Raw genomic sequence first — 22,798 nt, 5'->3', positions numbered from 1 at the left:
TGAGGCTGGAGAGTTAGGTAAGGATTGGGTGATGTGGCCTTGTTCTTTACCCTAAGAACAGTGGGAAGGCATTGAAGGTTTTTAAACAAGGGATTGATATTCCACTGTGTAATTTTAAAAGATCACTCTAAATACCCCAAAGAGAAAATATTGGAGGGAAACAAAATGTGAGATGGGAGAAAGGAAAAAATCTAAGCAGCATTCCAGGCAACAATATCTTAGTGGTGGTGGTGTTAGTGGTGGAGCAAGAGAGAGAATTTGGAGGTGATATAAAAAGAAAATGGACAGAGTAGGTAGATTTGAGAACTAGGAAATAAATCAAAAGGGCTTGATGCTCAAATCCTGGGGCTGAAGGAGAAAAGAAGAATCAAATCTACTCTGAGTCTGTTCTAAAATGTTGAAGATGTTGGTTTTTGGCTTCTCCAACTGATGTTGATGGTGCTATTTTAAAAAAAAATAGGGAAACTAGAGGAAAGCTGTTCTTGAGAGAAAGGTTTTTATGGATTTGGTTATGGATGGATTCAGTTTGCAGAGCCTTCAGGACATCCAAGTTGAGATGTCATCTAGTCAGTTAAGAAGTAAAAAGTCTGGAGATAAAGAGGGGAAAATATGTTAAGCTAAAGATTTGAGAGTCATAATGAAATGATAGCATCATATTTCTTGGTGAGTGCTCTTATTAGACATACAATGAAAAATAAAGTGGTTTACAGTAGGGTTCTCTCACTATGAATTAGAAAAATCTGGAAACGTATCATGGAGGAAGAGGGCTTGATCTTCTTAAAGAAAGAATAGAAATAAGAGAGAAGTAGATATGATTGAAATGGCAGAGCTGCAAAAACAAAAAATATATTGCAAAGTTCTTTTTGGTTGTGTGTAACAGGGAATACCAACCCAAATTGGCTTAATAATAATAATTTTTTAAGAAGAGTCTATAAATTCACACATAGCTGAGAAGTTCAGAGTATTCTACCCACAAGCAAAACTCTGTCCAGGGGTGAAACAACATGCTCTGTCCCAGCTCCTCTTTTTCTATTTCTCAGCTGTTTCTTTGGTGTCGACTTAAGTTCTGGCAAGTTCTCTCATGATCCCAAGATGGTTGCCAGTAGTTCCAAATGTTCCATGATCACATGTTTATGTCCAGCAAGAAAAGCGAAAGTTGTTTTTTACATAATAGGTCAAAGAAGACCCCAGAATGGAGATCATTAACCTCTTAAGGTCATGTGCTTATTCCCAATATTGTTGGTAAAGATTGAGATACATAGATTATCTTAAGCTGCTTAGGGTGCAACTCTGCAGTGAAGACATATTCTCCTACTAAACCATGTGGAGTGTTGGGTGAAGGAAGATAGGAAATCTAGAAGAATCTATATTTTACTATTTTATCTATATTATGGGGAGACTTAAATGCCAATTTAAGGAGCTTGGACTTAATCCAGTAGACCAAAAGGAGCTCTTAGATTTTGAGTGGAAGAGGAATCTGAAGAAATGTTTTAAGGAGCTAAATTTTAAAGTAATTATAGGACATCCTGGAATGTTTAAGAATAAAAAAGAAGAGAATCTGTTAAAGAGTCTACAGCAATAGTCTAAGAAAGAGATAGTAAAAGCTCAGACTGCGACTGAGTAAGAAATGTTGATGAAAAGAAGTAATGAAGTGTTGGATGAAACAGTATTTCAAACAAAGGATCCATAGGACGTCACAAGATAATAAGAATGAATTTTTTGATGGAATTTCAAACTCTTCCATTGAGATTTCAACTAGTGTGATAGCTTTGGCACTGAAGCAAAGATGAGATCTTTTTATTATCCATGATACTGGACCCTCTTCCTCCAAACCCAGCTCTAGACTAGGCTTTCCATTTCATTTTGGTCTAATTAGTTACCATCATCCTGTGACCCATTATTCCCCACATGTACAGCTTTCCTAGAAGTAAAAAAGGGGGCAAATTCCAACCTTAACCAGCCTAATGAAAGCTGTCCTTGACTCTACAGAATGAGAACTTGCAGATAATCATGTAAAAAGATAGGTACCACTTCAATTATAGCAGTGGCATTTACTTTTTAACAAATGTTTTTTCAATACTTTGTCAACCTGCAATGATTCTGTTAGCAGGCAATGGAAAACCCAGCAGTGTAAAACAAATAGAATTCCAGAAGAAACAATAGTGTTGGTTCAGCTGCTTATCAACAGAAGACTTATATCTTTGCATTTTTCTGGGTTTTCATTGTGTTTTACATCATGATGATAAGATGACTGCTCTGCCTGCAAATATCACATCCTTATCATTCGGGGCAAGCAGTTATGTGAAATAGAGAGGAGGGACAGGAATCTCTCATCAGTAAAGCAAATTTTTTTTATTTAAATTCAGTTAGCTAACATATAGTACGTCATTAGTTTCAGATGTAGAGTTCAGTAATTCATCAGTTGCATATACCACCAATGCATGTGCCCTCCTTATGCCCATCACCCAATTACCCCATCCCTCCACCCACTTCCTCTCCAGCAGCCCTCAGTTTGTTTCCTATAGTTAAGAATCTCTCATGGTTTGTCTCCCTCTCCGATAAAGCAAATTTTTGCCTGGATTTTTTACTCAGCATACTCCTTCTAGCTAATGGGCCAGAATGGAATCACGTAACCATTCTTAGCAGTAGGGGAACTGGAAAAGTGAACATTTTATATGACTTTCTGTTCTCTATTTGTGAAATATAGCAAGAAGGAAGAAAGTTGGGAAGGGTGTCTGGGTGGCCAAACATTAATGTCTTCTTTGAAAAACTTGTTTTGTAGTGTACTCTATGCTTACATGTGTATTACACTCTTGTCACTGCGTATTTGACTTTGTATTTATCTGTATATGTTGCTTTCACTACTCTTTAGGAGAATATTTGCATTGTCAATTACCAGTTTTAAATCGAGATGTTTTAGTCTTTTTTTCATTAGCCCCTACCAATGTCTGCTTAACTTATTCAGCATGCTGCTAGAATTTTGGTTTCCCTGAGGAGGCAACACATATTGACGAGAAAGATATTATTTTTGTTTATGTCTAATTATCCTGGCGAGCATTACGCATGTGAGAGAAAATACAGCAAAAGTACCAGATGATTCCATTGGGATTTTGTAAAAGTATCATCACATTTTATCTCTTATGGGGGTGGGAGAGAGGCTCATGTAAGGATGTATTTCCAAGAGAACTCATCAACCTTGACTTAGAAAGAAATTCAGCACCAAAATCTAGCATTTGCATATCAAAAATAAAATTAGTAATACCACTTGATGCAATGTTTAGAAGAAATAGTCAATTAAAGCCACGTGAATTCAACCGGAGTCCTCTGTAGGCAGTAGCATCATGCAATTCTGCCTTCACAATGATGGGACATTTTAAATGACAACTGTGCTAAATCAGGGAGCAGCAAACCCAGGCCAAGTTTAAATTTAGTAACACTGCCAGTTTACTGAAAATAACCTTCTCCATAGCAGATTCTCTATGAATTTCAGGTGACTGACTACTTATTTTTCTGTTCTGTTCAGAGATAACCAGGTGCCCAGAGGCTCCGGCATTGGTGTCTTACCTTCTCCATGGCGTTTCTGGTGTCTTCTTCTGGGGTCTCGTTGGCCAGCCTTGAAATACGTGGAAATTAGAGAATCCACTGCATATAGTCTTGGAAATTTCCATCGTATCTGCTCAGAACTTTCTGAATAAGCATACAGATTTGAAGGTAAGTGAATTTTGGAAGGAAATCACATTGCTATGTACTCTTAATTATATCAAAAGTGAATATTTAATATATTTTACAAAATATACAAAAGTTAAAAGCAGTTACTGAATATGGGGAAAATAGCCATCTATGTATAGTTCCACAGCAAGAAGGGAAAATAAAACGTAAACTGTAAAAGTTGTTACATGTCATATCAGTGTAAATATAAGCAGGGTTCAGTGGTAAACTTCGATAACTGATCATCAGTTTCAAACAAAAAATCGTGGTAATTGCAGTGGCTCTCAAATAGTAATGTGAGTGACAGTCACATGGATGGGGGAGAGGGTCTGTAAAATTCTGATTCCTGGCCATATTTCGCAGAGAGTTAGATGCACTGCACCTCAGATGTGACCCAGCAACCTGCATTTTATACTCACCCCAAATGATCCTGATGAAGGTGGGTCTTGGTCCTTTGGGAAATGCTGAAGTTGACGTTCAAAACGATATACTTCTAATTGTCCAAACTTATATTAAATGGGGTTTTTATGTTTGTTTCCTTCAGCTACAAGAATAGATAAGGAAAGCACATTTAGCACAGAGTTGCTAAATTACTGCTCCTTTTTTGATCCCCCAAACTGAATGGTTAGTGCTCTCTGTACACCTTTTTCAAGTTCAGTATGATGGGCTAAGTCCCAGGAGTCCCTATCTTGCTTTCAGAGTGAGCGTGCGCTCATTGCGGTCTTTAGCTGGTTCTCTATTTTCTGTAATGTTTTAATTTATTCAGATGTTTATACTTATTGGATCAATTCTAAGAACTTTCTAAGAAGACAGAAATAATGAGTGAATTACCAGGGTTGGCTAAGCATTTTTTCATTGTTGAAGGTTTTTTTTTCTTTTTTTGTTCATTTGGAAAACTCCGCATTCGATTTTCAAGAGAACAAATCTGCTTAACACACCATTAGCTACTCATTGTCCTTTGCGGATAAAAACTTCTAAATCATGTGATATCTTTATAGCAGGTTATATGCACATTTCTTGAATATCACCTTATTATATTTCTTTATCTCATTTAGCAATTTCTTCGTTATTATGTGCAGTTTAAAGTTTATGTAAAGTTTGCTTTTTTGCTCCAGTGATAAAAGTGATTAGTAGACGCAGATTCAGAACTGAAATTGTGATGGTTCCTTAAAGGTACAACATGATCCTATTTCATAGTGAAGAGTGAGATTTTTAATTAAAATCCTCCGATTGAATTTCAGGCTTATAGACATTTTTTTCCCTCTCTCAATTTTTGTGTGCATGTGTTCATATTGTAAAGGGTTTCTTATCAATAAAATATCAAATGGCAAAAATAAATCCTAATTAAAAAAAAGTATATCCCCATAGTGGCAATTAGCTACACATATTAGTTATTAGTATTACACAAAGAAAATGAATATAGACATGCATAAAATAAGGTAGCACTTTCTTCAAGTAATCTAGACAATTACAGAATTAGATTAACTGTAATAATGAATTTTCACATCCATTTGTTGTCAGTATTGTTCTCAATAGGCAATGCTCTCACTGCCACATCTGATGATAAAATCCTAAAATTTATAGAACCCAAACTGTAAAATCCTCAAGTAGGTACCATACAAGTTTATGGTTCAAAGAAGTTCTCAAGTAAGATTTAATAAAGCTTTTAGTGCAAATCTTCTGTAATACCTTTATTTCAGAGAAACATAGAAAATACTCTTCTGCCTTTTTTTTTTCTTCTCCTTTTTCCTTTGCAGAGGAGCAGGTGGAAAGAGAATGAAATAGTGTTCTCAAGTGAGTCACGTTCATTATCACAGGCATATTTTTCTGAAGTTGTGACTCCCTAAAGAAAACTTACTGTATAGTTTCAGGGAACCTGAGTGAGACAGGCTCCATACTCAGGAGGCAAATATACAACAAAAGAATAAATTATAGAAACTTTGTTAAAGAATAGAAGCATAAAGTTTTAGAGCAGAAATGGACCATTAAGTTCTTCCTAGTCTGGTCCCCTCATATAGAATCGCATTTTTTTCTCTTGCAAGCTTTCTGTGTAAAAGGTTAATACAAAGAACAGTCAACATCAGTCTGGCAAGGTGTGACTCTTTAACAAGACAGACCTAGCAAATGTTTTTCAATAATGATTTTTTGGGTAAGGAAGGCCAGAAGGAAATTGTCATCCAAGATGAAGGTTGAAGAAGTGAAGAGAATACCTGAGTTCTTATTAATATAATTCAACTTAAAATCGTTAATTACTTTCATTGTCAGTAGATAATCTTTCATGTCATTAATCTAAAAACAGCCAAGTTAGGTCTACTTTAGTTTTGGTCAGCTTTATATGGAACTCTGATATCGAAGGAGGAAAAGAGCTAAAGTCAGATACAGCTATAGAACAGTAGAGCCCCAACAATGGGGCCATTTCGTACAGGAGAAAGATTTACTGTGTAACAGTCTCTGGAGAGTGTTAGCATTATTATGAAACAGTATAATAATGATATTTGTGAGATACCTGAAAAGATTAAAATGTGTTTATTATTCTCAATTTAAGAAGTTGCTAAGTCATTAAAATTTATGTAGTAAAAGTATAATTATTGATGTGGGCGAAATGCTCGTAGTACACTGTAAATGAAAGCAACAAGTTACCATGTTTCGATGTAGTCCCATTTTTATTAAAAAAGCAACAGATGCATAGGAAAAAAATTGGAATGATATATAGCAAAATACTATTAATGGTTATGTTCAACTGATAAATTGTGTTTGATTCTTATTGCTTTTCAGGGTATGTAAAACTTTTTCTAAATTATGTGTTATTAATGTAATTTAAAAATATTTTTCAAGGGTTGGGAAAATATTCAGTTATCTGGGAAATTTACTTTTATAGAACTATAAGGTAGTCCTGATAACCTTTGTTTAAAATAGCCATAAAGCAAATCTCTTGCATCTTGTAGTTTAAACTGATTTAAATGTGAGGATAGTACTTCCAATAAGAGAAAATGATTCTTAGATATAACTCTTCATTTGTAGATATTGCAAGACACTAAAATTTTCAAGTTTCTATCTTCATTAAATACTGATAACTTCCAATTATGACAATTAATTCCTTAGAATTATCCTTTATTTCATGTATCAGATAATTCCAATGTGCTTTCAAGAATTTTTCCACTATAATAGCTTTCTCCATTTAGAGGATAATTTTATATGTTTGGTTACATTAGCGTTAATACGTCTTTGTTCTTTAAATCTCCAGTGTAACATACGGTTAGTCTCACCATTATTACCACCAGCTGCGGTTGGCCTATGATTTTGTTCACTCTGTCTGAATCCAAAGTAATTAGCTCTTTAGTTTAATGACAATATTTGTTAATGGGTTTTTAGGGCCAAATTCTGCTGTTAGAGAGTGGGTGGTATATTTGAAGATAGAATCTGGCCCTTATGTTTTAAGCATAAACTGTGTAATTTGATTTCAAAATGATGGCTTAGAGAGTTTGGGGTAAGAAAACTAAATCTACATTTATCTGAAGTTCCTCAATTTCAAGAAACAGAAAATGAAAGTGACAATTTATGTAATTATGTAATGTAAATGAACAATAAACCCACTGAAAATTCTCTAGTACAGCTATCCTGCATGAGTCACTCCATACATAGTTAGAATGAGACATGAAATAATAATTTTCAACCAGACATTAGGTAGATTTTTGTATGTCATGGGACGTACATTAAATTCTTTAGGTGCAATGAAACAATTTTGATCATTGTATCTTTTTTAGCTTTATTAGAGATAATTGATATATAAACATTATGTACATTTAAGGTATACAACATGATGATTTGGTACACATATATACTGCAAAATGATTACCACAGTAAGATTAGTTAACATATCCATCAGCTCATGTAAGAGAGAAGAACTTAAATGTTCTCACCACACACAAAAATTGATCATTGTATTTTTGGAGGAGTTGGTGAAAGGAAAAGAACCCTTGCCTGGCATTCTCTGGGATTCAAGGTCACGCTCAGCTTCCTGGCAATGGCATGACCTTAGAGAACTCTCTCTACCTTTCCTTGGGCTTCAGTTTCTTCATCCTAAAATAAGACCTTTGCAGTAGATGATCCCAGTGGTCCCTTTTATCTCTGAAAGGATTACTCTAACTTGCTTTATTTTCTTTTAAGAAGTTTCTTTTTTTTTTTTTTTTAATTTTATTTATTTATTTGAAAGAGAGAGAGAGAGAGATAGCACAAGCAGGGGGAGCAACAGAGGGAGAAGGAGAAGCAAGCTCCCAGCTGTGCTGGGAGCCCGATGTGGCTCTCAATCCCAGGACCCCGAGATCATGAACTGAGGTGAAGGCAGATGCTTAACCCACTGAGTCACCCAGGCCGCCTATAACTTGCTTTAAAACAGCACTTGGGTACGGCACAAGGAGGAGGGCAAGGAAGATGTAATTCGTTACTGAGTAACAAATCATTGAGTCTACTAAAAAGGCTTTTTGGAGACATTTTGGCCTAACTCTCCTTCACTGATTTGATACTTTTAGCCTAGATTGGGGATTTATGTGGCAGGGAAGACAGGCTGCTCCTTTGGAAGTTCTCAAGGAGAACAAAAGTTACAAAAGGAAAAAAGAAACAAAACTCACTTGGTTACAGTTGAGATATCTAACAATGAAATAAAATGCCTTGGGAGATCATGAATTTACTGTCATCATAGGAAAGAAGGTGGGTCCCAAGGCATATATGACCAGCCAAATTACCTTTCAAGTGTAAAAGCAAGAGGCAAATATTCTGAATATAGAGGAACTCAGGAACGGCTCTTATCAGTGAGCCCTCCTGGGGGCCACTGTTGGAGGACAGAGTCCATCAAACCAAGAGTTGACTGCAGAATAACCAATCCGATCATGAGCATTAAACCTATGTCACCGTAAAACTAAATTTGAAATACGTATGTAGATGAGGGGGACAGAGCATACAAGTATAACGTCCTACAGAACTAAAGCAACCAACAAAAATTAGGAGGACGCAACAGCAATAAGTTGGTGCATGCGGTAAGTTGGCTTATTGCTTTATTCTCGATATCTAGGCATCAGTGGATATCCTTTAAACCTGACAAATCAAGTTATAGAAGTCTTTAAGAGTCCAAAAAAAAAAAAAAAAAAAGACACTGAGAAGTCATGCTGTTGTCCAACACCGGGCCAAAAAGAATGGGGAGGAGAAGAAGGGAAGGGAAGAAGAAAAGAACTTCTCTGTACTCATCATAGGGAATGAAAAATATTCTAAAGATGTAGAAGATCAAGGTTATTACGTGAAGTTACAAACTCCATATGTTGGTTATTATGTGAACTTACAAAGTTATAAATTAGAAGAAAATATGCACCCTATTAAATATGCTCAAGAAACTATATATAAATATTAAACAAGGCAAACAGACCATATAATGGTTTTCAAAACCTTTAACAGAACACTTAAAATCTTATGAAAAAATATCCTGTCACATCCTTCATATTAATACATGGAAATACATTTATTTCTTTCAAAGAAAGTATTATTTTCGATTAGATCACAGTACAGAACTAAATTCTCAGCTTGCATACAAGGATGGGTCCAAAACAAAGTTATTCAAAAATTTGAAAATGAAGGTAGGCAAATGCAATTTAAAGACATTAGGAGTTAGAATCTTAATATGAGAAAAAATGAAATTTAGAAGAACCTGGCTGGCTCAATGAGTAAAGAATGTGACCCTTGGGCTTGTGGGTTCAAACTCCATGTTGGGTTTAGAGATTACTTAAAAACAAAATCTTTATAAAAAAATATTTAGAAAAGCCAAGGTGAAATTTAGGGCCAAAAAGCATTAATTAAGACAAAAGAGGAACTTTGTAGTGAATGCTCATATAATGAACATATACAATCGCAAATAAATAATAGTTTTCAGGGCTACCATAGGAGTTTGTTCAGCAAATAGCCCTAACTTCTAAAAACATCCCAAGAAGTAGCTGTAGTCCACATTTTAGGTGTTGGACTAAGTCCACAAAGTCATCTTCCCTGTTATAAAGCAAAACACTTGCATTGAAATTTATTTTCAAGAGAAAATATATTTTTTAAAGATTTTATTTATTTATTTGACAGAAATCACAAGTAGGCAGAGAGGCAGACAGAGAGAGAGGAGGAAGCAGGCTCCCTGTTGAGCAGAGAGCCCGATGTGGGGCTCGATTCCAGGACCCTGAGATCATGACCTGAGCCGAAAGCAGAGGCTTAACCCACTGAGCCACCCAGGCGCTCCAAGAGAAAATATTTCTATGTCAAAGACAAAACCACCTATTAACCAAAAATTAAGTACTTGGCTATGACAATAATTTTTTTCATTATCAGCATAAGGGAGTTTCAAGTTGCTTGTCTTTGGGAGACAAACCAAACTGTAGGTTCCACTATGACTGTAAATGTGTACATTAAACTTATTTGACTTGAAGAAAAGTGGACTGTTCATCTTCCTCCCACCCCAACAGGTATTCTTAACAGCAGGATATAATTTCAGAGTTTTTGCCATCGAGAGGTTTCTGCTGAGCAAAAATTTTCATTCCATTTAGGAATGCAGATTGTAATAGCTTCCCATCCTCCTCCAGCAGGTTTCCTGCCCTCATTCTACAGACTCCTGAGTCCAGTAGGGCACATCTAGGTAACTTCAGTTCCAGGGTAACACAACCTCCAAGCATCGTCCCAGCAACACAACTTAGTTACCATGCAAAGCTGCTTAGCCTCACAAGTGAAATGGAATACAGTTAAACAGCTTTTCTAATGTGATACCTATTTATAATAAATGCAGAGTGGTTTATGATGGCAAACTTTGTAGAGCATGAAAAATTAGGTGGGGGAAGAAAAGCTAATTTTTTCTGACCTAAAATTGTGAAGAAATGTCATGTATGCTAGCAGGTGACACTCCTATTAAGATAAAAATAGAAAAAAACTCAAAAATAAAAATGTAATACAGTGGCCTTTATGATATATTAGTTCAGCAAAAAGATTTCAATGAAGTGATTATATTTCAGAATACCATTTTCTTCCTAAAGAGCAGAGTTTTTTTTTCTAATTTACATAAATTTTCTCCAGTTTAAGTTCTTTCTCTCTTACTAAGCCTCAACTATGTGGGCCAAAATTTCCTTACTTTTGTTTGAGATAGTAAAGATTGCTCAGTTCTCCTCTTTTGTCTGCTGATATCAGAATAACCACATCTGTAATAAATGCAAGTTGAACTATGGAAACCACACATTACTAAGGTATTGGTCTGAATAAGAAAATTCTAGATGTCAGATCCATCAAGTTGGCTAAAACCAAACAGATGAGAGGAGTGTCTGAGCTGATATTTTACAACCACAAAGTGTTCTACCTTCATGCTCGTGCCCAGGTAATTCACTCTGCTCTTCTACTCTTTGTTCTTCTTTCGTGAGTAAGGTATATAAACACGAGGCCGTGACCACTGTATTTTCCTCGTGTCTGGTCAACACTGCCAACTTTAAGGATTGATTTTTTTATAACAAGGGAAGTAAATGTCCAGCCAAGCCAAGTATGAAATTTATAAACAACACTGGCTTGGAAAGTGTTTGTTTTTTATGCATAGTATAGTGATTCCAGTGAGAATGAGGCCCTTTAGCTGGATAGGTTATAATCCAATGCAAACTTCATTTCTTCTTCCATTCAACGAGTCTTTGGTTAATGACTACTAAGTACCAGGCTGTTTTAGGACTTAAGATGCATTAGTGAACAAAATGTGGCATTTTGGGAGGGGGGTACATGCACACAACACTAATGAATTGTAACAAGTAAGTGAATTATGTCATAGTATATAGACTTCACTAAGGCCTGAAAGGAAGAAAAGAAAAGGTAAGACAGGCAGGGGGGTAATGACAGGACAGGGTGCATGGCAGTGGGACCACATCTGATACTTCTGTATTAGGACCAGCTCTTCAGGAGATGTTTCTCTGTGTTCAGTCTGGCTGACTTAAAATCAGAGTATGTGGATTAGACTTGGAGGGTAGAATCATTCTTCGATGACTCTTCCAAATGTTCTTACATTAATGACAAGCCTCCATGCGTTGGCACTCACACTTGAGAACTTTACCTTAGCATTAAGCCAAACTAAAGCAGTCAACCTTGTGTGTTACCTAAGTGTTAGCACTGGAGTTCTTTGCCTGGTTTTGTTATGGGCGATCTAATTAACAAATGCCCTCCAAGTAATGCCGTGGAATTTCCAGGGTTCAAATGATGAAGAATACAAAATGACATTAAATTTAATGTTTTTGTCTTTTGTCCTGAAAGTTTATGATTTATGGAGTAATTTTAAATTATGGTATCACTGTAACCATAATTCTTATCAGGGATGTTAAGCAATGCCACATTAGTTCAAAAAGATCCAAACATTAGGTAAAAATATATTTACTTTTAGAATTAATCTGGATTTTTGGAAGTATCTAGTTATGGACACTTAAAATAAGATTCTTACTTGAGTCTCAGAAAAATGAGGATTGAATTCTAAATTTAAGTGCATATTTAAATGAAATAACCTATAGGGGTGCCTGAGTGGCTCTGTCAGTAAAGAATTTGCCTGTGGCTCAGGTCATGATCCTGGGGTCCTGGGATGGAGTCCTGCATTGGGCTCCCTACTCAGAGGGGAATCTGCTTCTCCTCTGCCTTTCCTCCAACCCAACCCCCCAGCTTGTACTCTTGCTCTCTCTCTGTCTTAAATAAATAAAAATCTTAAAAATAAATAAATAAATAAAAATGTCAAAAATTAAAGAAATAACCTATAGTCATTTTTAATTTATTCATATTGTGATCCCACTTTAAGAATTATTTTCATGTTGATTCTCATATACTATCAGTGCTAACTACCAGTGCTCTCGCATCACAGCCTGTTTGAGCTGGAAGCGATCCCAGAAATTGTATTCCAACTGCTTACACTTTGCAGGTGTGAAAACGGAGTCCCAAAGAGGGACTTCATTTGTGTGGGCTAGATGGTATGTCCAGGAAGCCAGATAGTGGGAGAACTGGGATCAGAATCCTTTCTTTAAAATCCAAATCAAGTATGTTGCCAGGTACATCGCTCTACCTGAGATTTTCCAGTGCTTATTACTAAAATAATGTTTCCTTTAAAATAAGGAACACTGGGAGCGCCTGGGTGGCTCAGTGGGTTAAGCCGCTGCCTTCGGCTCAGGTCATGATCTCGGAGTCCTGGGATCGAGTCCCGCATCGGGCTCTCTGCTCAGCAGGGAGCCTGCTTCCTCCTCTCTCTCTGCCTGCCTCTCTGCCTGCTTATGATCTCTCTCTGTCAAATAAATAAATAAAATCTAAAAAAAAAAAAAAAATAAGGAACACTGACCAACCATACCTTTGAATTCCACAAAGTCATCTTACCTGTAAGTGTGCCTGAGCTCTCAGAATGGCCTCCTATATTTGATAACTGCTATACCAATACCAGAAGTGACTTAAAAAAAACTAGAATAATCTTTTGAGAGTTTTTCTTTAAAAAAATAAGTGAAATTATTTATAAAGTCTTGAAATTACTTACCTATTCATCAGTATATAGAGCACAAATGAAATACAACTGTATTATTTTTCAGTGAATTGTGGAAGGAGAAAGTTATAAATAGTAAAATGCTGAGTTTAGAAAACAGTATAAGTAGCATCTGGGCTCTAGGTCCCTTGGTGTCTCTAGGAAATGATACAGAGTCATGTGAAAACTCTATGAACCCTCAGAAGAGAAAATTATGTAACTGATTGGAAAATAATTCCAGTAGATTTAATAGAGCAGGGTGGCAATATATTCAAAACACAACAAAAAAGCATTAAAAATTCTTTCTGTTAAGCCCAGGGAGTTTCATATGCAAAAAAAAAAAAAAAAATTTTAAACAATTAAAGCAGTATCAGTTAATTTTCTAAGACAGCTTCTACTTTAAGCATTATAATACATCTTAAAATGTTGTACATTTGGTTCTTGTAAGTGGATTCTAAATTTGCTTGAAATGAAAGATATAACCATGGCTTTATATAATGACAAAATTCGGGTTTCTCAAGGCACAGAATAGAGTTTTCATAGGCATTTCCAGACATCCCATTTATTAAACCAATATAATTTAAATCTTAAGTAAATAAAAAAGTATGTAAAGCAGTAGGTACAAGGATCTAAATGATTGATGATGATGATTATGAAAAACAGCTGTAAATACCTAGGGTCCAGCAGGCTTAATGAGTACTTGTGAACTTATCAAGGTTTTGATGGTTTTGTCTGATAGTGAATGAAGTTAACTGTACAGTTTACCCAGTTTTTACTTGTTACTGTACACTTGTAAATCCCATAAGACTAAAAAGCTAAAATCTGGATCTTCTATCTGTTCTGATATTCAAAACACAGTTCAGTTAAAGTCTTCTCTAATAGGTAAAGTTAATTGGAAATTATAATTTAAAACTACATCTGGTTCTTATTAATATGATGGCTGATCATTAGTATTCGAGCATTAAGCCTTTTAGACTAATTATTTAATATTTTCAACAATAACAGAAAAGGATGTTTAAGAAAACACAAAGCTAGTATATTTCAGATTATCAAAGAGGGAGGAAACTGTGAAAATAACTGATTTATGCTTATTTTTGATTGATTGGATTCATTTTGTCTGAAGCCTTTACTGATGTCCTTGGAAATGTCTATCCCTTTTTTCCTCTCCCCCTTCCATGAATATTTATGTGATTTAGAAGGCACCACATTTTTTGCATATTCTTTTCCCAAAGGAATGTGGGGTTTTTTTTCCCATTTTTAATCACTTCTTAGATGAATTGTTCTCTGATAACCAAAGGAGTTAGTGGACCAGCTTTCCCTTCTAAGTAAGCCTAGGTGATCAGAGTGTCTTAGTTTGTCTCTTAAGGTGAATAAAATTGAATGCACCTTTGCCTTTCATTGTCTTTTCACACATTATGTAAATTGGTAAAAATAAAGTACTATGATTGAAAGTATGGTTTGACAGACTATATCATGTAATATAATATCCAAATACTTATAAGCTAGAAATAGTGCCTCGAGGCACCACATTTATTGTGAATGAGCATTTGCATTTACACATTTTTGTCTAGAGTTCAGACTTGCATAATAAATCACTTACTGTGGAAAGTAGAATTGTTTTCCAAAGGGTGACAAAGAAATACCGAATGCAGTTTCCTCCCACAAAGAGCTTTCAATCTAACTGGGGAAGTAAAAACACAGAGGCAAAAGAAGGAAGTCAGATTACACCGAATTAATAATAATTAGGAATTCTATATGGATTGAGATGGCCATTATAAATTCTCTTTCTGTATTTTATATGTAAATAGCTCAGTGCATACAAAAGCTTATGCCCAAAGTTGCATTCATGTGTATTTCCTAGTGATTTGAACTCAACACAGGCAAGTTAAGTGGTTGATTCCAAACAGGGATCAAATAATGTCATCTCAGGCAAGGCCTAATCAAGGTATCCCTTTCCCATTTCTTCACGGTGTTCTGTGTGAATCCCAGCTCACTCCCAGCACATCAGGAGATGACATCATTCTTTCAAAATTAATACCTACTGAAAGACTCCACACCCTTTCAACCAAGCTTTCCTCTTTTTCAAAAGTATCAAAATTTTCAACACTGGGGTTTCGAGTATTATTTCTTTTCTGAAGGAAATTATTCAAACCAATATATATCTGAGTAAATGTCAAGGACATTTGTTACTGAAGCTAGAGCTGCTTACTTATTCAGGTAATAAAATGAAAATATTCTTTCTGATTTTGTTTTGCACCTTGGCATTGAAAAGCATCTCATTTTAACTGGAGGTGGGGTGGGGGTTTTCCCATTTTGTCCCTGGTGAGTGGTGGGAGCCATCCATAAGTGGATTAAGAATATGTGAACTCTGGAATCAGATTGCCTAAATTTAAACCCCTAGTTCTGCTACTCACTATCTGTGTGACCTTGGACACCTTCAATTTGCTAAGTCCCAATTTCCTCTATGTAAAGTGCAGATGGTAATGTTGCCAGCATCAGAGAATGACTGGGGCTAAAGGGGATGAGTCATGGAAGTACTGCGTAAGGCTCGATTGCTATAAACTAGTCCCATTTCTACTATGCCACACGGCTTCTCTTCCCAAAAATAAAATCTTGAAATGCAGCACTTTGAACCCTGACCGCTCCTTCATTTTCATTGTTTCCATAAACTTGGAAATGAAGAAACTATAAATATATAACTTTATATCATCCTACAGCTGTCTACATATTATGTACATATATATAAGCATCCAGGAATTGTGAAAAGATTCAAGTAAGATCGTTTAATGGGATATTTTTTGCTCTCAGGATAGTGGTTGCTTTAAATCTACAGCTTTGGAGCAGAATTTAAATGGCAACTCAATGACTTTGTCATCATAACCACATAAAAGGTCTGGCAAGATGTGTAAATCCGTGCATATGGGCATGGTTGGCAAGCCCTTTGAGTTGAAATCGAACCCACCCAACAAGTTGTTTCATCAAACGGTGCCTGGAAATGTTTGCATTGTGTTACATGGTGGTTGGCTTTCCAGCTAAACCCGTGAGTGGTGAATGTGCGCCATCAGACGAGTGTGGGGCAGGAGACTGTGTCCCTCCAGATTGTTGAGCAGCTGGAGTGAGTCATGCTTAGCTGACACTTGACAGCTGTCCATCAGCTTTTAATCATGAGAAAAGCTTGGTGAAGCGGCAGCTGCCTTCAGCACCAGAGAACCAAAGAGAAATCCAACTGCCTGAAGTACCATAGCTTCCCTCCCACCCACCACTGCTGGCGGGGGGCGGGGTGGGGGGGTGGGTGGGAGGGGCAGGAGTGGGAGAGGGCTTTCATTGACGCAGGAATCTCTCTCCAGCTAAAAAACAGCAACCTTCAGAATCCAGGAAAAGAGCTCTTAGGAGCACTGCACTTTCTTTCCTTTTTTCATTTTCCTTTCGTTTCCTTTCCTTTTCCCCTTCCCTTTCCCTTTTCCTTTTCCCTTTCCTTTCCCTGCCTTCTTTTTCTTTCTTCTTTTTTTAAAATGGAGGATGTTTCTTTTCTCTGTTTCTGGATGCCCGTGAAGGTTTTCTGGGTCTTTTAAGAGTTCATCAGTAACCATTTTGACTAGCCTGTGTGCACACATTAACCCTTTCTCTAGCTCACTGTAGATAATGAGACAAAAGATATGAGATGGGAGGATATACCTGTGCCTACTGTCAGGTAGATAGGCTGAGGAGTGGTACCTTCCTTTTAGCGAAAATTAAATGTATCAGTGGAATGCCTCCTGATCAACATCAGTGAAGGTTTGCTTATAATTTGGGGCCCACAGAGTGTGGAAAAAAAAAATGACAGTCTGCATCATAACCAAAGGTGCATGCACTCATAGAATGCTGGTTTTATTTGTGCCTCATTGAATTGGGCTGTGCCAGACATTGTGAAGAGGCCATGGCAAGTTAACAAGTCGCATGGCTGCATGCATGATTTGATTTACTCCAGGGTCTAGCCAGTGCATTCAGCTTTATTTGTTAACCTAGCAGAACATTATTTATTAATGAGTTCTTCATGCTTTATTAAGCCTAATGTCAAAACACCTCTGTGGGACCCTACTAGGCATGTTTTCCCTTTGTGGTAAGACCTTCCAAAGAAAAATGAAAAATTATGCAGCAATGCTCCGGTTAAAACCCAGCAGATATCAGTTCAATTTCTCTCGAACCTGTCAGAGGCTATTTCTGGATCTTTGTGAAAGATCTGAAGCTAATGCAGGGTAGAACTGAAATTAAGGAATTTCAGCTGTCAGTAATTAGAGTCCCTTAGAAACAAAGCAAAGCTTCTGTGGCCCCAGGAGATGAGTGGATTCTTTGGCAGGCAGAAGCTAACAAGTGCAGTGTTGGGGGCGCGGGGGGGAGCACAGTTCCAGTCTCTACAATACTAATGAGAAAGTGTCAATTTGGGCAGATACCACAATAATTTGAAATGAGTAACAAAGTGAAATAATAGCATATCTGAGTCATAAGGGGAATGGGCATGATTCTGAAATATGCTAGGACTCTTACAGTAGGAACTGATAGGAAAGGAGAAGAAGCCTCCATTACCAAGGAGGGCAACCATAGGGTATGACAGCATGAAAAAGAGCACGGACTTGTCAGCTTAGCCTTGTTGTGGTTTCTTAGAGGAGTGGTCACAGTAGAGCCAGATAGGTTATCACACTCAGGAAATCCAGGGAACTGGAGATACCAAAGAGTAGGTGAGTTGTGGTATCATGGTATGGGGCCTCAAGGACATACTATCAGTCACTTGTAGGGAGAACCAGAAAAGAAGCCAGCTGGGATTCAGGGTTCCAGGCAAGAAGATTGGCGTTCTCTGTCCTGAGTTTCTCAACAGAAAGCTACAGGTCAGAAACCCAGGTGTTAAGAGAGGCAGGGAGGAATTACTTTAGCTCAGTGATCTGTGCACAGTGCAAAGGACAGATGAGGTCTGTTTTTCATGAGATCCGACAACAGTCATGCTAGATGCTGAGACTGAGGCTGCATCTACCCTTCCGGCTGGCCACCAGGGATCCCTGCACCGTGATGAGCTCCAGTGATTTCTGCTCTTGGCACCTGGGGAAGATGGGCTTAGATACAGTATCTGCAAAGAGAGTTTTGTGTCTTAAAGTTTTGCAGTCTTGCCCTCTAACTTTTATAATAACTTGAAGTTACCATAGCACACAGCTCACTATTTCGTTACATAGATTTTGTTACTATTCTTTCTAATCCTTTCTGGCCCATAGTTAAGTAGTAATTATTGAGTTCTTATCATGTGCTACTGGGAATAAAAACATGTCTCAGTGACACATCCTTTCAGGAAACTTAGGGCAGAGTGAGGGAATACACATGTACAAATGTGATGATTTTATATGGTAAAAAGTTGTTAAGGTCATAAAGAGTAAGGACAAGCTGAGGAATTGTCACAGTTCGGAGGAAGCTAAGTAGTATGACAGCTACATGCAATGTGTGATCCTGAATTGGATCCTGGACCAGAAAAAGTACATCACTAGAAAAACTGATGATACCCAAATAAACTCTAGGATTTAACCGTTAAGTATCATAGCAGTATTAATTCCTTCATTTGTCAATATGGTTACGTGAGAGATTCACATTCGAAGAATCTGATTAAAGGATATATTGGGAACTCCAGACTTTCTATAAGCCTAAATTCATTTCAAATTAGAAGCTTAAAAATGGATACATCCTATAGGGAAGGAGTAGATTAATACATTCAGATGTTCCGAGAAGGAAAAAAGTTACTTCCAGTTGACAAGATAAACGTTCATAAAGGGGCACCTGGATATCCGAGGATAAGATAAGGACATTTCCAGGGAGAGAAAAACAGGGTGGTGAGGCAAGCCATGAGAATAGGAAGAGTCCTGGGGAAAAGATAAATAAATAAATAAATAAAAGCACCGCTATCAGTAAAATGAAGAGCAGTACAGCCCATGAGGAAGGCTTGGGATTTAGTTACAGGCAAAGAAAGAGGTGGTCAAGTAGATAAAACAGGGAAGAAGCTTATCGGGCAACTTGACAGGGTTGAGTTCACCACATGGAAACTGAGGTTGTGAGGAAGGGACGGAGGTGGATTGGGAGGTCAGCGAGGTAAAATTGTGAAAGATTTTGCATGCCAACCAAGGGGTTTGGCCTGATTCTCCTAGGCCACAAAGGAGCCCTGTGTTTCAGCTCGTGCCCCAGGAGACCCTAAGACCTTTACAACTGGAAGTGCATCTTCTCCTGAGATATCTGGGGACAAGCATATAGAGGAAATAGCCCAGACTGACACGTTATGAGGGAAAGGGAGGAAGCTGCTGAGAAGGCCAGCATCTGCAGGCCAGAAGACAGATGCCTGGGAGAGGAGCTGGAAGGACAAAACAGCTAACAGAAGGGCTCAATGGACTGACTGTGGTGAGTAAGCGAAGGGAGTTAAAAACTCAAGGCAATGTATTGCTTAAATGTTCAGAGATAGAGAAAATTGAGAGTTCTTCAATCAAATTGCAAAAGTAAACATGTCTAATTAGAAGACCCCCAAAATGTTGAACCATATTGAAAATGATGTGTAAAAGAGTTTGATCCAGTTCATGTACTTGTTAATAAGAAATCATAAACCGCCACTGCCACTTTTGTTTTTCCCACCAGGACTTAGAGCATGTGAAGTTGGTGTCATAATTTAGGGTTCAAGAGGAGGAGTGATAGATTAGAGGGGTACCCATTGCTCTGGTAGTGTCAGTGAGAAAAGAGCACAAAAACATCAACAACACCATGTACCTCCCTCCCCTTGCATATCCTAACCCAATGCCGGAAGCTCCCCATAGGGAAGATCCAGCAGAAGTTTGGAATATCCACTGTGACCATGATAATGATTTTGCAGAAGACCAGGCCTGCTGTCCTTGGAAGCAGCTCTGTGGCTCCTGGAGGGGAGACTCGTACTAATTTGATGTGTAACTCCCGTTAAGCCCCAGGTAAGCAAACAGCTTACCAGTTCATGAGGAGAACCTCCCTTTATACAGATAGGTTTGATCTGGGATCAGTGAGAGGCAGTTATAGACCATACCCACAGCCAGGCCTAAAATATTGAATTCCAGTTGCCAATTCTCACATAAAATCGCTCCAGAGTGTGACAATATGTCTTTCTAACATATTTCCCTTAAGACTGCAAAACAATGTGGGGGACATAACCTGTGCACATGTCACAGGAGGGTATCTTTTTCTCCCGTTCATTATGTCTTAGATATTAGCAATCACTTTACATGATCTTTCAACTATTTCAAAGCCTCTGAGCACTTTGAGTCTAATTTGGATTCTGTTTGATTCTTCTAGCTTTGTCTGTTATGCCAAGTATTTTCTGTACCACTACAGTGTCATAAATGGAAATAACTTTTTGGTCCTTCTGTGTAATCCAGAAACGAAAGCTGGTTTTTAACACATTTCCTACTGACGTATATAAAGTTAAACACTTGTCTTGGTAAATGAAGTCTTTATTTTGTAGCATAATATTAAGAAATATATTCATAAAACTCATTAAAAAAATCTTCTAAAGTTAGTAGAAAAGAAACTTAGATAGGGATCATATAAAATGTTTGTGTGATTTCTTTTTTTTTAAGATTGTATTTATTTATTTGAGAGAGTGAGCAAGAGAGAGAGCACAAGATGGCGAAGGGCCAGAGGGAGAAGCAGACTCCCCGCTGAGCAGGGAGCCTGATGTGGGACTCAATCCCAGGACCCTGGGATCATGACCTGAGCCGAAGGCAGAAGTTTAATCAATTGAGTCAACCAGGTGTCCCTGTATAATTTATCTTTCATTTTACTATGGTGAAAGTGATTCTAGAATGGGTCTTAGGAGCCAGTGGCATCCTGAAAATCAGATTTGCAGATGGCATAAAAAACTGAGGAGTAACTCCTACCATGGAAGTTAGCATCGAGGCTGAGGAAGATCTCTATTGGCTATAACACTGGGCCAAATCTGGGGAAATAAAATGAAATGAGGATAACTGAAAAGTTCCATCTTCCCGTCAAAAGAAAAAAATAAATAAAGTGCCTTGGGAGGAACTTGAAAACACACATGAAAGATTCTAGCGTTCATTTAATTATTAAAAGTATGAGTTAGAGAGACGATAGAATTGCCTCCCAAAAGCTCATATGACCTTGGATTCAATTTGTAATAAGAGTATTTACAGAGCAAAGCAGATGGCAGCCTCTCATCCTTCTAGTTTGCACACACGCAAAGCCATGCCTGAGAGACGGCATGGTGCTTGGAGAGGGGTACTCTAACTGGACCAGAGACAACGTGCGTTCAGAGCAGGGCACCTGGGACTGGGAAAGGCCAAGAAGTGCCTGGAAGGGGGTTGAGAACATTTATCTGGGAGGAAATAAAATACAGTAGAGGATCAAAAACAGTCTTTTTGAGTATTTGTAGGCTGCATGGGGAATGTGGAGTAGAGGCATAGGACAGAACAAGGGGGAAATGGTAAAAGACACACGTCAGTCTTTTCTCAGTTTAAGTGCAAACTTTATAATTATTGCAGCTGAGATGCCTTCAGGTAACACGTTGTCCCTGGATTGGCGGAAGCCAATCCTGGCTCACCATGAGTGCTGAGGGAGCTCCATCCACCTAAATGGCACCGGCCTGTGTGGTCATGCCTCCTGGTCTCTCTGAAGGGCCGAATCTCTTGATATCTCCGAAACTGCAATTGGAATTACACAGAAATGGCCCGAGCCTTAAGGGTTCGTTGGTTCATCTTCTTAGGAATACATCAGAGGGTCCATTTGCCTTCTGGAAATGTAATAAAACATCAGTTTAACTTCTACAGTAAGCCGTTCAACGCAGCCCCTCATGAACCACTTCTGTCATATAGTTGGTACTCGCCTTGCCATTGCTTTAGCTGGAGAGGTGTTGGTGGTTTTCTTGTCCATCATATTCTCAGCAACAAAAGTAGCCGCTATGATGGCTAAAATAAGCTAAAATCCCTTAAGACATGAATTGTGATCACAGAATTTTTTTATGCATTTTGTTGTTCATTTTATTGAAGGCCCAAGACGACAACAGGCTTTTGCTTTCATATTAGGCGATGAAAATGTGGGACATACCAAGAGGGACACACAGAGGGCTGGAGCTACGGAATCACTTCTGCTCCCATAGAACTTTTGTTTCCTAATTTCAGTTTGTAATTACTACTCGTAATGAATATTTTATCCAAGCATTTTAGCAACCTTTCTATTTTATTCCATCTGGTCTCCTCACGACACCATCTTGACATTTTTGCCACAGCTAATGTATACATTTTGCCACCTAGGTCTTTGACAGAAAAAAATCAGAGACCATCAACCACCTGGGCGTGATGACAAAATTCTATGAGAATGATAGGTTCTGTGGATTTTAAAGATAGGTTGAAAATTCTCTTTATGCTATTCCTTGAGAATTACCTTGAAAGGAGGAAAATCCTTGAACTTCATGCCGCTGCTCTCCAACACAGTCGCTCACCTTTGTTCCTACTTTCTCTTTTCCCCCTTCTTCCCTTTCTTTTGCTTTTCCCCTCCTGAGGCCCCATAGGTCAGTATTTGAAG

The 22,798-nt window shown here is 37.7% G+C and overlaps 2 protein-coding genes across 4 annotated transcripts in view; both read left to right on the top strand.

Moving 5' to 3' along the window:
- LOC125101678 (SKI family transcriptional corepressor 1-like) overlaps positions 1-20,187 on the top strand; it is a 139,712-nt gene extending 119,525 nt beyond the window's left edge. The window contains exons 3-4 of the mRNA XM_047732023.1: positions 3,524-3,711; positions 20,106-20,187. Of these exons, the coding sequence (XP_047587979.1) occupies positions 3,524-3,695 (172 nt within the window). The 3' untranslated portion in view covers positions 3,696-3,711; positions 20,106-20,187. The remainder of the gene's footprint in view (positions 1-3,523; positions 3,712-20,105) is intronic.
- The window catches only part of HS3ST5 (heparan sulfate-glucosamine 3-sulfotransferase 5), a 150,363-nt gene continuing 138,642 nt past the window's right edge, over positions 11,078-22,798 (top strand). The window contains exon 1 of one of the 3 annotated variants that reach the window (XM_047734486.1): positions 11,078-11,092. The gene's annotated coding sequence lies outside the window, so the exon portion shown is untranslated. Of the gene's footprint in view, positions 11,093-19,471; positions 19,643-22,798 lie in introns of those variants that run through there. The other 2 variants (XM_047734487.1, XM_047734485.1) reach the window with 2 other exon arrangements.

Source organism: Lutra lutra, chromosome 6 (assembly GCF_902655055.1).
Source record: "Lutra lutra chromosome 6, mLutLut1.2, whole genome shotgun sequence".
In the NCBI taxonomy this organism is placed as follows: domain Eukaryota; kingdom Metazoa; phylum Chordata; class Mammalia; order Carnivora; family Mustelidae; genus Lutra; species Lutra lutra.
Note: the sequence above shows the minus strand (reverse complement) of the source record. Positions and strands in the feature narration are given on the sequence as shown.